The sequence below is a fragment of the Microtus pennsylvanicus genome, chromosome 16 (genome assembly GCF_037038515.1).
Source record: "Microtus pennsylvanicus isolate mMicPen1 chromosome 16, mMicPen1.hap1, whole genome shotgun sequence".
Taxonomy (NCBI): domain Eukaryota; kingdom Metazoa; phylum Chordata; class Mammalia; order Rodentia; family Cricetidae; genus Microtus; species Microtus pennsylvanicus.
The window spans coordinates 31128261-31145015 of NC_134594.1; the positions used below are offsets into that span (position 1 = coordinate 31128261).

A 16755-nucleotide genomic window follows, 5' to 3' on the forward strand; every position below is an offset into this window, starting at 1 on the left:
GCAAAATGGCTTCTGGAATGTCTGGTCTGAAACATACAGCAAAAAAAATCCCAGCCTTGATGACATCGTCGCCACTGATGGCCCACAGAAGAGTTGGATTGAAAATCCTGAACCTCTGTTCCTGACTTATGTCATCATGCCACAGTCAGATAAAGGATCAGGCTGATACCCAGTTTTTCTTGTGAGCCTACAGAACAGATTCCCAACCTTACTGAGTCCTGTTTACTTTGGAGCTGGTCCAAGAATGCTGACTGAATGTTTGGCATTTTTATCCATACTATATCTTGAGACACAAAACCTGTTTTTGCCAGTATGACATTCAATCTGCTGTTGAAATAAAGAAACTGAGAACTGAGACCTCAATTTTCCCCTCTAGGAAAAAAGACTCATCACAAAGGGTAACTGAAGTTCCTCTTCAAAGATAGTATAAAAGTTTCTGCTGCTGCTCAGGGAGTGGGACAGTTCAGACTTATCTTTGAAACTTAAAAGTAGCAAAGCAGTTGGAATATAGGAGAAGAAAAAAAGACTCATAGCTCACCATCACAAAAACCTCTTCTTGTCTTTTGGTTAGAACATATTTAAGAGAATTATGATTTGACAAATTGTGTATTTCTTGCTAACTTCTATGTTAGAATTATGGCACTGAACTGTTAGTGTTTGTAACTCCTTTAGTTCATTATGAAGATGGTATTGATTAGGAAAATATTAGAGCTTGTCTGAGACAAATTTGACATGGTAAGTCCTAAGATTTGATATGTTTAAAAGGACAAATTTGGATTTCGATTGTAGCTGAAAACTGTTAAAGAGATCCTACACCAATTAAAAAAGGCAGGCCCTCCTCTGGTCATCCTCCACTCCTTTATTATTATGTTGTAGATATGGAAGTATATCTATCACAAAGCATCTTTATCTTCTTGCATATGACTAATTCTCAACAGAAAATTAGCTCAAAGGTGCACAGAGCCGAGGTGCCTTCTCTTTTAACCTTTTATTCACAGAGGCTGGTAGTCAGAGATAGGCAAGATTTCTGCCCCCTCCTCCCCTCTTCAGGCAATCTAAGACAGGACAGACATAACAGAATGTATATGATGATGACAGATAAGTCTGAAAAATGAGAAAAAGGTCCCCAAGCTAGGCACAGTCATCTGTCCTGTAGCAGAAGCACAGGCTTTGTTAACTAAAATAAAAAAGAGGAATTGTGAGGACCCACAGATGTGAGCCTGTTCCACCTGGACTGGAGGTCAGAGAGTCTGAGCTTACTTTTGCTCTTTCAAGGTTATTGACAACAGGTGTGACTACAAACAAGAGATTCTGACCTAGGATGTGGTTAATTAGTGTTTTGGGTACAGAGATGGATCTGCTCTACCTTGAACAAAGGTCATAGAATTCAAGTCTATTCCTTGTATGATGCTAATAAAATCTGTTGCCTCCCTGTCCTCTTTTGGACTGAAGTATTTAACCATGTTGAACATAAAGGCAGATGGATTTAGTATCCTCTGAATTTCCCTACCAATGCTGTTCTGTTTCTGTCTCTTATTTCTCTTATATCTCTGATTCTTTTGCTTAATCATTCTAATCCTCATGCCCCATGCTTTTACCCTGGAGTGTACAAATTTCATCGAGGCTGCTTTTTGATAGGCTACATCTCTCTACTGAGAGAGGAGTTGAGCACTAATTCCCACCTCCAGCCAAAGAGCTCTTGACAATTAATTAATTAATAGCAGCTGGGAGAGGGAGGGTTAATTTATTTTTCTAAGAATGTAGCCGTTTATAAATCACCATGCTCCAGCAGAAGGCCAAACATTCCAGAATACTTTGGCAGCACAAGCTAGCTTTATTGGATAAAATAATAAAACCCTGAAAGTTGGATGGGTAAGAAAGTGGTGGTGTGTTGGATCTGGGTAGAACAGAGGGAGGAGGTAGAGTGAGGGTAAATAGAACCAATAGTCATCTATGTTTGTTTTATAGTTAAGCTAATCAGGTTCTTTAGATACATAGAGATTATATTCTTTATAGATAGATAATCTTCAACCTCTTCAAAGAGCTGTAGAAAACGGCATTTAAATAACTTAGAGTTCTATAGTAGTGAGACACAATTGCTCCTGGCAACATGGATCTATTCCGGAGAGAATGTTGAGCACCAAAGACACTCCACTTGGAGCTTGTCTTCAAGTAGAATGACTTGTCTTTCTTTCCTGTGTTTCCTAATCACCCTCTCAAAACCAATTGTCATGCATGACACCAAGTCTATAGCCACGCACGTGTATTCTTTTATGCATAATGACAAACTGTCTTTGTACAATAGCTGCATAGAAAATATTTCACTAGGGAACATCAGTTTTCTACTCATCCTCCATTAAAATCACATTCTTTTCAATTTTATGCCAATTTCTGGGGAAAAAAGGCTCATTCTCTATGAGCTGAGGGCTGCATAGAGCTTACAATTAAACTTGAATAGAAATCATAATAATGTTATGATCTGCTAATTAAATTAATTTGGGTCATTAATTTCTTTCGAAATGCTTTGAGGTTTTAGATACATGAACACATAGGCTGAGTTTTTCCTTGGGTTACAGGTATTATTTTCACTGACAGATTAAAGTAATACTGACACTGTTAGCCACTTAAATGGAGGCATGCTTTACAGGTAGAAATTGCATATTCTACATGTCTCAGTTGAGTTACCATGTGTCCATGCTGTGTGATGATTGCTGTTATCAGCCCATGCATCAATAGCCATGGTTTCCATTAGTGTCTGAAGGAGACAAGTAAATCTACTATATCTATTTTTAATTTAAAAAAAGAAAACAAGCCAGGCCGTGGTGGCGCACGCCTTTAATCCCAGCACTCGGGAGGCAGAGGCAGGCGGATCTCTGTGAGTTCGAGACCAGCCTGGTCTACAAAGCTAGTTCCAGGACAGGCTCCATAGCCACAGAGAAACCCTGTCTCAAAAATCCAAAAAAAGAAAAGAAAACAAAGAGAAATCCACAGTCTCTGCGCTACACATTGGATTACTGTAGAAAGAGACTGCTCCTTTTTTTCCTGGCCACCCAGATCTGAATAATCACACAGAAACTATTAATTTAATTATTAGTTAATTTACAACAGTGTTGTAAATTAATTACAACACGGTTTGGCCTATTAGATCAGGCTTCTTATTAACAAACACATCTTAAATTAATTAACCCATTTCTATTGATCTATGCACCACCACAAGGCTGTGGCCTATGGGGAAGGTTCAGGCAGTGTCTTTCTCCTTTGGCAACCACATGAAATCTCCCTGATTCTGCCTACTCTCTCTCCTTCTCTCTCTCTCTCTCATATATATATATGCCTTCCAGACTGGCTATATTCTGCCCTGCAATAGGCCAAAGCAGCTTTATTCATTAACCAAAAAAAAAAGCACCACATATACAGAAGGACATCTCACATCAGATTCCTATAACTCATTAATTTTTTTAGCCAAAAGTTTTACTCTTCAATTAACATATCCCCGCACATCATCTATCGCAATGTCTCCTTCCAGCTCCTGGGAACCATCACCCTACTCACTGCTCCTATGAATTTGTTTTTTTGGCAACATATTTAGTCAATCGTCTTTAGTTGTCTGGTTTATTACACTTAGCATATCTTTCTATAGGTTAGTTAAAGTTGTTAAAAACAAGATTTCTTTTCTTTTTTTTCTCACAGCCAATGCTCATTGCTAGGATTTTGTCTGGATTGATCTTTTCTAGGCCGTGTGTACATAACCACAGGTGCTATGAGATGATGCTTGAGACATTACGGATATGGCCAGAAGACAGCATGCACAGCACTGCTCTCTATCCTCCATATGCAATGTTCTTTGTGCCTTTTGTTCATGATGTTTCCAGAGCCTTTGTGTGCTGTGGATGATAACATGTCCTATTTAAGATTTATATTTGAGTTCTTATTCTCAATACTCTAATAATTATGGATTTCTCTAATGGCTGCTGTCTACTGAAAACACAATCTAATCAGACCAAGGTAGAGAAGCCCCAGTCTACTGTTAAAATCACGAATATATGAAGGCAATTTGACAGCATAACCATTCAACAAAACAGTGTGTTCTACCCTAAGGCCTCTGGTTATCAGTGCCACAGACTTTTGACCAGGTTTAACAGTTCCTTGTGTGATGTCTACTCCTGTGGAGAAGGACTCAAATCTAAGCAGAAAGGGGTTAGTTACTCATAAACTTGAGCTACTATAGCACCATGAAGCTCATCTTTCTTGAGAGATTGGTGTTGCATCATACCCCATCCAGTGCTGTATTGAGGCCCTTTTCTACCCTTGACATCTGTGCATGCCCTCCTAGCATGATAAAAGCTAGCCAGGGGAAAGACAGTTTCCTGACCAGTTTGGTGTTGACTTTAGGTCCTACAGGTTATTCTGGTAATTTCTGGTAAGGACAGACTGCAAAAAGATTTTGGGGTTCAGAACACCAGTCCAACAGGCAAAAACATCACCACAACTTTGTTACAGCTTAGTCATCCTGAGCATTTCAAACCTGTCCACTGAAAGAAGAGCGACAACTTGAAGCAAAAGAATAAAAGGAAAATTATTCTGAACCACTGATCAAAACTCAAATGGTCAGATAACCATGAGAAAACTCATGTGGCATGAAAAGCAAAGATAATTCATATCCTCAAGATCACCAAATGAATTCTAATGACTCACCTATTCATTCAAATTATTCAGATGAAGTTCCAGACGTAGAATTCTTTTTATTTTCATTTTTTGAGATTCTAACATAATCACACCATTTCTCACCTCCCTTTCCCTCCCCCAACCCTCCTGTACACCCTCCATCCCCTCCTTCAAATTCACAGCCTCTTTTTTCAGTTTCCCTTCACTGACCCCTTCTCCAAGGCCATCCAGCCCAGCAACCCTGTCTCATGTGAAAAAAAACACTCACTGCATATGCATACCACAGTAGCCATGGTATAATAAAAGACAAAACTGGGCCAGGGTTTCCACTTTCCTTTGATTTCATAGTGTGTAGGATAAATTCCCATGAAGCAGAGGATCTAACATAAAGTACTAGCTTTAGAAATATGTAGCTCTGTTCACTCAGTGTGAAGTAGTCTCCAATATTCTTCCTTCTGCTCCCATGATGATAGGAAGACAAAGACTTCCTAGAGAAAATAAAGTCCACAGTTTGATTTGACGTGGAATATGTTCCAAACTCAATAAAAAGATTTAATCATTCAACGCATGAATCATTTACTATCCAAGCAAATGGGACTTAGAACAGAAAGTGTCTTTTCTGTGGGTTTGCTGCTGGCAGCTTTAACAGACAGACACATCAGATTTTAGATGAGAATACTGGACTGGGGCTAGGAAGGTGGGACTTTAACTACCAAGACAGCCAGATATAAAGTAAAGAGAAACAGGTTTTACAAGAGAATTGTACAGACTGGAATCAACTGAGCTGTAAACAGGAAGGGAAAATGATGTAATTTAACATAATCTCAAAATAAGAGAAATAACACAAATAAAAAGAAATATCCTAAGTAGTGCAATTAAATACTGATTTAAAAAATAAAAAAAAAACTGCTGAAATTTCTCAGCAGTGGACATAGTAAGGCACATAGGGAATAAAGAGGAAGGAACTTCCTTTTCAAAGTTTGCATTGCTTTAAAGGTGCCCTTAGTCTTCTCTTAGTTTACAGTTGATGCACACACTAGGTTTCCTGTTTGTTTCAATACCCTTTATACACAGAACAGAGAGTGAAGGCATTATTTTCGTTATGATAACGTTTCATTACCCACTGGCATAGAAACAGGATCTGGCTCCTAGAATGGCAGTAACTTGGAGAGAGAATTCGGTTTTGAAAACTATTTATGTAGGGATTATGATAAGAAAAATGTATTTTGGAGTGCTTATGCAAGAAGCAGTCATGCAGTAGAATTTGTCCTTAATAAGTTAGATAACACTTTACGGCAGGTTAAAATTCAATCTCCAAAAATTTGAAAAGTTTTATTTGCTGAACTTCCAAAGTAGAATGAGCAGGGAGAAACATGGGGAGAACCATTTTGCTTCTCATCTCTGTGGTCCTTGTAGCTTATTATGTTTATACCCCTCTTCCAGATGATATTGAAGAGCCTTGGAAACTGACACTCGAAATAACAACAGAAAACATATACACGAATTTGGTAAGTTCTATAAGAACAAACAGTAAGTTCTGAACGGCCTTTTGAATACTGAATCATTTAATAGAAAGAAAATAGTGGTTGAGAAGTTTCTTAGCATGCTCAGCCTCCAGGTTTAATCCCTGTATAGACAGCAACAGGCAAGAAGCTAGCAGAGGAGAAAGAGCAAGGATACAGAGTGTGTGTTGTATAGTACTGTCAGGTGAACCTTTTTATAGGTATTAACTTCAGGGAAGGAAGAACGGAATAATCTCTTTAATTACAGAAGTCTGGGCAGTAATCTTGGACTTAGGCATAGATTTACAGCTTGTTGATACAGTTCATTAGACTGAGTGATTAAAATAAAAACAGTAAAAAGCAACACATATGATTCCCAATTGGAGCAAGGTGTATCGCTGTAGGAGAATGTGGTTATCTGGCTTGCTGCTTACAGTTGTTACTGCTAGCTCTTTCTGAGAGAAATTTAGTATGTAGAAATAAAATCAGGCATGACTTCTTTAGCCCTCTCTGTAGTGAATTTATTTTGTGGAGCAAAAGATTCATAAGTCAGTAACAAACATCTGACGTGCTGTCTTAGTTAGGATTCTATTGCTGTGAAAAGTCACAATGACCATAAAAACTCTTATAAAGGAAATGAATTGGGGCATTTAAATAGTCATTCATTCTTTCTAAACTATTTCTACAGTCCTCTTTCCTTTTGCTTTATTTTCTTTTTCCACACTATGTAATATTTTGAGTTTTAGTTTGATTTTATCAGTGAAGTTATTTTGGCATTTCTTCTTATTCCCTTTTTAATTCTAGCTTGAAGACTGGTAACAGTGTGTTTATTCTTTTCTTCCTTTTGGTTAGCAATAATCTTACAACATCTCTCTGTCTAATCCTTGAGTTCCTATGATTCTTTTGATAGTCTATGATATTTTAAGAATTCATTTCTGAAGTAGTGTACCATATACTCATATACTTGCACTGTTCACTTATAGTGAATGCCATTTTGATAGTGTACCCTATAGTCTTATCATATTTGTGATTACAGTTCCTTGTTTATTTCCTTTTTGAATACTCACACTGTTTATTTATATTAAATGTTATTTTATTTGAATGTTATGTGTACCTTTCTTGTATTGTTAACTTGGCTGATCATTGACAGTTTTCAACTATTTGTTGGAGAATGCAGTTAAATCATTTTATTCAATTTTCATATTAAAGAAATCTTAATGCCATAATGACTATGTATGCAGATATATACAATATTGAACATACAAAACTACATATAGTGTCTTGGAAATTCTTGAACCATAATGCAAAGGGAGGTATACCATGTCTGCTGAGCATTTTGTTTGATAGTCTATAGCTTCTATGGGGTGGCACTACTGTGGAGTAATTCCATACACACACACACACACACACACACACACACACACACACACACACACATATATATATATATATACATGCTTCATGTCTGAAGTCTTCTTAATAAGTGTTCTACTGCTGTGAAGAGGTGCCATAACCACAGCAACTCATTAAAGAAAGTATTTAACTGGTACTTGTTTACAGTTCCAGAGGCTTAGTCTATTGTCATGATGAGAAGCATCCAGGTTCAATTCCCAGCATCCACATGAGAGCTCACATCTATCTGTAACCCAGTTCCAGGGTCCCTGGCACCCTCATACAAACATCAGTGCTAATGAACAAAACAATAATGTACATAAATTTAAAAAAATGAAAAGAAGTACAGTTCATAAAGTACACAAATTAACTATGAGGGTGCTCAGCTTCAACTGCTAAGTCTACAAAACTACCCTATACCTCATGCTCAGGGAACATCATCTACAAGTGGTCAGACTCTAAAGGGACTCAGCAGTCTGCATACACACACACACACACACACACACACACACACACACACACGCACGATTTTAATCATTTTTCTCCTCTTTACTTAGGCTTCTATTGCTGAAATTCTGGGAATCGGTCATTTCATGAGTACAATACAATTGTTTTTGAGTCTTCAAGAAGTCCCGGCCACGTCTGATGAAAATGTCACTGTAATAGACACAGCTTTCAGCACTGTTCCCGTTCGCGTATACATGCCCAAAAGGAAGTCAGAGACCCTCAGGAGGGGCCTGTTTTATATTCACGGTGGGGGCTGGTGTTTGGGGAGTGCAGGTATGTCCCTTTCCTTGAACGTTGTTGTTTGTTCCACAAAATGTGATACACTCCACATTAGAAACTCATATATGTTAGTTATAGTAATATGGTAAGATATAATAGTGCTTCAATTGTATGAAATGTGTTCTTTTCTGAAATGGGTATTCATTACTACTAAGAACTGTAGACAATCCCAGGTAAGAAGAGAAAGGGCTTCTTGAATATATGGTTTTATTATTGTAGAATTGATGGAATGCTGTAGTGAGAACCAAAGTGGGGGTGAACTGAATAGTGGACAAAATATCATCAAGTTGAGATGCTGACCATGGTCTTTTATAAAGCATTAACCTGAAGGAAGTGAGAACAAGGATGGTAGCTATAAAAATCACAGAGCTGAAAATACTGTTTTTATTTGATAGTATATATTACACTTGTTTAGATTATATAATATAATATTTCACCACGTGTAATTGTATTATTATAATTTTACTTTATTGAATATCAATAAATCACATATAATGCATATAGCCAATATATCTTACATATTTTATAATGTACGTGTTTCATAGTAGCATTAGTAGACTATAACATCTTTATAACTTGATTTTAAGATAGAGAGACATGAGGTGCTCTGGAATTTAGTTAAGAACTGAGGAGGAACGCATGTGCAGCATTCTCAGTAGGATATAGTTTCCCCAGGACGCCTGTTTTGCATCTTTCATTCCAGGGGTGATAATGATGAGATGGTTATTTAGGTTTTGAAACAGAAACAAACCAATAGGTTACTTCAGGTCTAACATTTCCCCCTGTTGTATCTTGGGTCAAATCTTTGACTGTATGATGAGAACTGGTTTACATTACTATCTATTAACCATGGTTAATGATACCAAGAGAGATACTGCCATTTAGCTGTTATATTAATATTGTAGGAGTTAGTAGTAGTTAACAAAAATAGAAAGGCAACTTCCTAGGGTTCTAAAATTCAGATAAAATCTCTTTGTTTTGCATAAAGCAGTTTAGGTATTCTATCATATTAGAACCATTCCAATTGATGAAGCTACCTATTGATAAATCTGAGCCCAACTTTTTGTATATCAATTGAAATTAGCACTATAGTCATTTTGTCCCCTATGTCAGGAAGTATATTCTGACTTAACCCTATTTAGCCACTGTTCTGGAAGCAAGGATGATGTGTTCTCTTCTGTAGCTGCTTCCAGATGACCTAAGGCATGGCTTGTCAGGGCTCAGGAACTGTGAAAGGCTAGGCAAAGATTGGGCAATGGGGCATTTATCAAAACCATCTGATTATCTGCTCCAGGTGAAGGGACAACGAGCATTCATATTACCTGGACTGGTGCATATCAGCCTCAGCAAGTCCACAGCTCAGTAGCTTATAGTAGGGGCATAGTCATGTATACTTTCAACACTTAAGATTTGTTAAAAGATATGGATATTCAATGGAATAGCAGTGGTTTAGACTAGGCAATGTAAAGCTAATAGAGCAAGCCCTTGACTGTGTCTATGTGAAAATGGCTGAGGATTCATTTTCTCCAAAGACAATGAAGTGCTGCAAACAGAAGCAGTTGTAAACTGTGTGTGAGGAGCAATGTGCACTGCTGTGCTTTTGATGACATGCTTTTCTAGCACTTCCCTTGACAGTCTCTCACTCTGTTTTCTCAATTTCAGCTCTTTCTATGTATGACCTTCTGGCAAGACAGACAGCTGATAGACTCGATGCTATTGTCGTGTCAGCTGAGTAAGACTATGGTTTGCTTCTTCAATGTTTAGTCATGTGTTTTGTGTAGCAAGAAACTAACACTCTTGGTCATTTTTGGTTTTTAGGGGGGGTTATTTCTGGAATATTTTAACCGAAATTAGGAGAGTAAGAAAAGAGGAAGTGAATTCAAGTTAGCAAGAATTGGCTCAGAGAAAACAAAAAGCAAAATGCAACACTTAAAATCAACCAGGACTGAAAAGAGAAAGTTCAGAAATCATTAGAACACAATAACACTGGTACATAACATGTACCAGTGACCTGCATAGCTTCCTTCAGCAGACTGAGTACTTAGAGAATCACAGGCAAATAAGGTTTGAAACTTTGCCTTGAGACTTTGTACATGTCATATACTATTAATTCAGTTTATTTTATCTGTATGTGAACTGAGAAACATATATTTTCTACACAATGTGGTCTTCCTGAGGATGTCTTGGCAAACTGCACTTAAGGGGTTAATTTACCATATGTCATGGCAAAATCATCACGGAAAGCAATTTGTCCTCAAGCTACACGTGGAAACAGACAGATCACATACTATAGAATAATTGATACGAAATCAATTTGATAGGAATGAATTGAATAACTAAGTAATTAATAATATAACATAGTGGTCACATACTGCTTTTATATTAGGTAAAGTTCAAACATTAAATTAATAAGATTTGTTTGTCACTGACCAATTTCCAATAAAGTATAACAATAGTAAAAAGAAAGTGCTGGAAAAAATATTAGGAAATATATTACCTGCTGTATTTTTCATTCTTTTATTTTCACCTCAATTAGAATTCAGTATTTTACTCAAGTTATTAGTAGTATAATGATGAAATCGACCAAGATATTGGGGTAAAAAATATCCATGGATATATGGATCACAAAAATACGTTTTTTAAAAGAAATTGGCCTTTATTTTAGAGAGATGGCATATGAAATTAAATTTCATTCATTTGAAACAATTATTCTTTGCACAGCTATGGCTTGGCCCCCAAATATCATTTCCCACATCAGTTTGAAGATGTATACAGTGCCTTACGATGGTTCTTACAGGAGGACATTCTTGAAAGATATGGCGTAGATCCTCGAAGAGTTGGTGTAGCTGGGGACAGTGCTGGTGGGAACTTAGCTGCAGCTGTGACCCAACAGGTTTGTCTGAGATCTTAAAACACCCTATATGTAAATATATTTGCTTCAAACATTTGAAAGATCAGTGAAAACATGCTATTTTAATACCATGTTAAAATACTAGAGAAACGCCTATACGAATGTTAGGAAACACTTGTGTATATAGTGTTTCTAAGTGTGTTTTATGTTAGTGTTTTCATATATATATATATATATATATATATATATATATACACACACACACACACACAAAATACAATTTCTAGGATTTTGGTTGACTATTATTATGGTCAGTTAGGTAACATCCTGCACCTATTATGGGTTGTACTAGTAACATTGGTCAACTTTACTTGCCACCAAAATTGAGAACATGGTAACAGTAATATTGAGAGTTGGAGGATGCCAGAACTAATTTCATATCTCTTAATAATGGAATAATGAAATTTTCCAAAGGAGAGATGTTAGGACAGAGGACTAAGAATGTAATTCATCAGTTTACAGTTACCTTTTGCTTGTTAGATGATTGATAATCTGAATTGTTCATAAAGTTTTAGGATAGTTAGCTACTATGAGTACATTTCGCTTGCATACACTGCTACATTTAAATTATCTTCTTTATTTCCAGAGAAAACAAACTACAAATTCTGTGGTTTGTGCTAATATCTGTAAAACAAGTGAAGAATATATTTCTTTTTTTAAAATATTTATTTAGTATGTATACAATATTCTGTCTGTGTGTGTGCCTGCACACCAGAAGAGGGCACCAGACCCCATTACAGATGCTTGTGAGCCAATGTGTGGTTGCTGGGAACTGAACTCAGGACCTTTGGAAGAACAGGCATGGCTCTTAACCTCTGAGCCATCTCTCCAGCCGTAGAATATATTTCATAGTTTGAATTCTACATTGCATATTCCTCTTTGCTCTGGAAGGAAGCCCGGTACAACATGAAGTACACATCAAGAGACAAGAAGTTTTGGAAGTAAAGCACTATCCAATTGTGGATTTGTCCATTTAACCTAATCACTATAGGCATGCATTTGTTTTCCCTGTTGCATTATAAACCCTTCTTTTATAAATCCAACTTCTCTCATTTAAAAGATTTCAAACTCATAGTTACTTAATATTTGTATAAAATATCATTTAATATGCTATTGACAGTCACAGACTAAAAAGAAGCAGAATATTTCTAGACCTGAAACATTTTCAAGACAGACATTCCACGCAGTAAATCCTAACTTCATTATCTTGTCTCTGGTAACATGCACTACTTAAAGGACACCTTTTCCTGAGATGAGTGTTGGTACCCACTCAGGGCTACAACTGTGACATTAAATAGAAGAACCTCCCCCCATTCATTCTCCTAGATGGGACATGCATAAACCACCCCCTCTCTAGTATGTTGCAATGATTGACTCTCAGTGTCAGAGCAAAAAAATGTTCAAATCAGTTAGAGACTTGCTTCTCAACATCCTCCCTGGTTTTTGACTGGTTAACATATTTAATAATACATGACTTGCCAAAGTCATAAAAGTACTTTCAGGGGAAATATTGCATAGCATTTCTACTAGTCTTTTTGAAACTGAATCATGATCATTGTGTAAAATACGTCTACATGATGTCAGTAGTTACATTTAGGAGTAGACACTGACAATATAGAAAATTGGAAAATTCTGTGAGATATTTTTGTTGTGTCTGATTATTTGAATTTATCTCATCTCTACATATTATTTCCAGATGAAAATAGACCTATTAAAATATTCATTCCAATGTAATTTTAATTCTTTTTCAGCTCATACAGGATCCAGATGTCAAGACAAAACTCAAGGTTCAGGCCTTAATATATCCTGCCCTTCAGATTCTTGATATAAACTTACCATCATATCAAGAAGGTATACATTTTCCAATTTTAACTACCTCCTTGTTGGCCAGGTTTTGGAGTGAATACTTTACTACAGATCGAACCCTGGAGAAAGCCATGCTTCTCAACCAACATGTACCTCGGGAATCCAGCCATCTGTTGCAATTTGTGAACTGGAGTTCCTTACTCCCTGAGAGGTATAAGAAAGGTCGCGTCTACAAGAGTCAAACTCCTGGTAGTTCTGAACTGTCTAAAAAGTACCCAGGGTTCCTAGATGTGAAGGCATGCCCTCTGTTGGCCAACGACAACACTTTGAGCCACTTACCTCTGACCTATATCATCACTTGTCAGTATGATGTCCTAAGAGATGATGGACTCATGTATGTGACACGGCTTCAGAATGTTGGAGTTCAGGTGACACATCACCACATTGAGGATGGATTCCATGCAGCATTTACCCTTCATGGTTTTAAAATTGCACATAGGATACAAAATCAGTACTTGAGTTGGCTTATGAAAAATCTATAGCAAAACCTGCTCAATGATTTGTTGAAGATACATAAATAACAAAATAAATAAATAAATAAACTAGAAAAAACCGTGATTCTGAGGTTTCATATCCTGTTTAAAACCTCTGTTGTTCCTAAGGAGTTTTTAGCTTCTGTGTTTTGTTACTGTTTTTTGTTATTATTAACAGACATCTTTCTATTTTATCCCTCCTCCTGCATTTACCTACAGAAACACACCTGCAAACCAGGGTTTTATGTGGGTGCTGACCATCCAAATCCATGTACTCGTGCTTGTGAAGCAGGTGCGTTACCAACTGGGCCATGTGTACAGGTCCAAATTCTGTAACAATTCTACAGTGTACTTTTAGTACCCATTATTATTATACCTGTAAGAAAATTGGTGCTTAAAGAAGTGAAACAATATCATATGTCCTAAATCTAGATACAAATTGCAGGAATGATAATCAAGTCCACGTAATAACAACAGCAATACTTTAGATTTTGAAACTAAACCTCATTTTATACTTCATCATTAAAATGAAATTTGATCATATTTTCCCTATGTCCTTGATGTATACTTTAAGCTAGGCTTCAAATAAAGCATAATTTATATAGTTACTGACGTTTCATGCTACCCAATGCTTACTTTAAATTATTTTAGTGTTGATAAAATTTGATTAGTTCATTATTTTTTTTTTATTTTTTGGTTTTTCGAGACAGGGTTTCTCTGTGGCTTTGGAGCCTGTCCTGGAACTAGCTCTGTAGACAAGGCTGGTCTCAAACTCACAGAGATTCGCCTACCTCTGCTTCCCGAGTGCTGGGATTAAAGGCGTGTGCCACCAACGCCCGGCTGATTAGTTCATTAATACTGAGGAGAATTTCACCTTTTTAGTTCAAAACCCATATACTTATAACAAATTGCTTATTTCATACTGTTCTACTTTTATATTTCCAAGAGAATGAGGTTTTGCATACAGCATTCTGTTCACAAGTAGATCCACAAAGTAGTAACATTCATTTCTGAATTCTCTAGTTTCGGTTCCCACTGATTCAATGAAAATGCTCTGATTGTGTGGTTAAGTTCAATACATTATACTAATCTCTTTTCTGCTTGTATGAGCTTGCATGCATATCTATTTCTTGCACCAGTAAAATGGATGCAATTATGCCTCAGTAATAGGATTAGGTAACAAATAAATTAATTCAAATTTTCAGTGGGAAATTATTGTGTAATACATTAAGAATTATAGAAGTATATTTCAGGTAATGAGACCCAAATCTACATTTCTCAGCTCCCTTAGCCCAAAGGATGACAAGTCTCATGTCCACAGACCTCCAACTCTTAGCCCACACTTCTACTCAACTAGTTAGCTTCAGATGTCCAATCCTAGCCTTGAAACAGAAACAACATGAAAACTCAGAAGACCATGTCTCCTTCAACAATTACTAATCCCAGAATAAGGGGCCTGATGAATATGACCTAGAAAAATAATTAGTAAATAAATGAAAAAATGATTGTAAGTATGTACAAAGAGCTCAAGAGAGGTTGGAGTATACCCCCAAAATAAGAAAAACACAGAACTGAAATAAACAAGGAAGTCAATCAAAGATGCAAAATTACTATACATCAATAAAGAGAAGTACTGCAGAAAACCCAACTGAAAGGATGGTGGAAATGAAAAACTCAGGGAACCAAATACAAACCTCAGTAGGAAGCCTCATAGTAAAGAGGTCCTTCTGTCTTTGTTTTGCTTTCATTTGTTAATAAAGAAACTGCTTTGGCCCTGTTGATAGGGCAGAACTTATGTAGGCAGGGAAGACAAAACTGAATGTCAGAGAGACGCCATGGATCTGCCATTGAAGATAGACTTTCTTTGCTGATATGTTTAAAAGGACAAATTTGGATTTTGATTGTAGCTGAAAACTGTTAAAGATATCCTACACCAATTTAAAAAGGCAGGCCCTCCTCTGGTCATCCTCCATTCCTTTATTATTATGTTGTAGATATGGAAGTATATGTATCACAAAGCATCTTTATCTTCTTGCATATAACTAACTCTCGACAGAAAATTGGCTCAAAGGTGCACAGAGCCGAGATGCCTTCTCCTTTAACCTTTTATTCACAGAGGCTGGTAGTCAGAGATAGGCAAAATTTCTGCCCCCTCCTCCCCTCTTCAGGCAATCTAAGACAGGACAGACATAACAAAATGTATGTAATGATGACAGATAAGTCTGGAAAATGAGAAAAAGGTCCCCAAGCTAGAAGTAGCAGAAGCACAGGCTGTATTAACTAAGATAAAAGGGAGGAATTATGAGGACCCACAGCTGTGAGCCTGTTCCACCTTGATTGGAGGTCAGCGAGTCTGAGCTTACTTTTGCTCTTTCAAAGTTGTTGAGAACAACAGGTGTGACTGAAACAAGAGATTCTGACCTAGGGTGTGGTTAATTAGTGTTTTGGGTACAGAGATGGATCTGCTCCACCCTGACCAAAGGTCAGAGAATTCAAGTCTATTCCTTGTATGATGCTAATAAAGTCTGTTGCTTCCCTGTCCTCTTTTGCAGTGAAATATATAAGAATGTTGAACATAAAAGCAGATGGATTCATTATCCACTGAATTTCCCTACCAATGCTGTTATGTGTTTGTCTCTTATATCTCTCATATCTCTGTTTCTTTTGCTTAATCATACTAATTCTCATGCCTCATGTTCCTACCCTGGAATGTACAAATTTCATCGAGGCTGCTCTTTGATAGGCTACATCTCTCTACTGAGAGAGGAGTTGAGCACTAATTCCCACCTCCAGCTAAAGAGCTCTTGACAATTAATTAATTAATAGCAGCTGGGAGAGGGAAGGTCAATTTCTTTTTCTAAGAATGTAGCCATTTATAAATCACCATGCTCCAGTAGAAGGGCAAACATTCCAGAATACTTTGGTAGCACAAGCTAGCTTTATTGGAAAAACAGAACTGAAAGTTTCATGGGCAAGAAAGTGGTGTTGGATCTGGGTAGAACAGAGGGAGGAGGTAGGGTGAAGGTAAATAGAACCAAAACACATTGTTGGTATGCAATTTCCAAAATAGTAATAAATCACCTCTATATACAAAGAAATGCTAAGACATCCGAGAAAAAGAGATTACAAGGAGAAAGAGGGGAAAAAAAGAAACAAGATT

General features: G+C 36.9%; 1 protein-coding gene across 1 annotated transcript; it reads left to right on the forward strand.

The window, feature by feature from the left end:
- The first annotated feature begins 6014 nt into the window (after nucleotides 1-6014).
- On the forward strand, nucleotides 6015-13645 carry LOC142836306 (arylacetamide deacetylase-like). The gene is made up of 5 exons (XM_075950509.1): nucleotides 6015-6173; nucleotides 8117-8339; nucleotides 10008-10077; nucleotides 11067-11238; nucleotides 13008-13645. The coding sequence occupies exons 1-5, from the start codon at nucleotides 6039-6041 to the stop codon at nucleotides 13602-13604; spliced, it is 1197 nt and encodes a 398-aa protein (XP_075806624.1). The 5' UTR covers nucleotides 6015-6038; the 3' UTR covers nucleotides 13605-13645.
- The last annotated feature ends 3110 nt before the right edge of the window (nucleotides 13646-16755 follow it).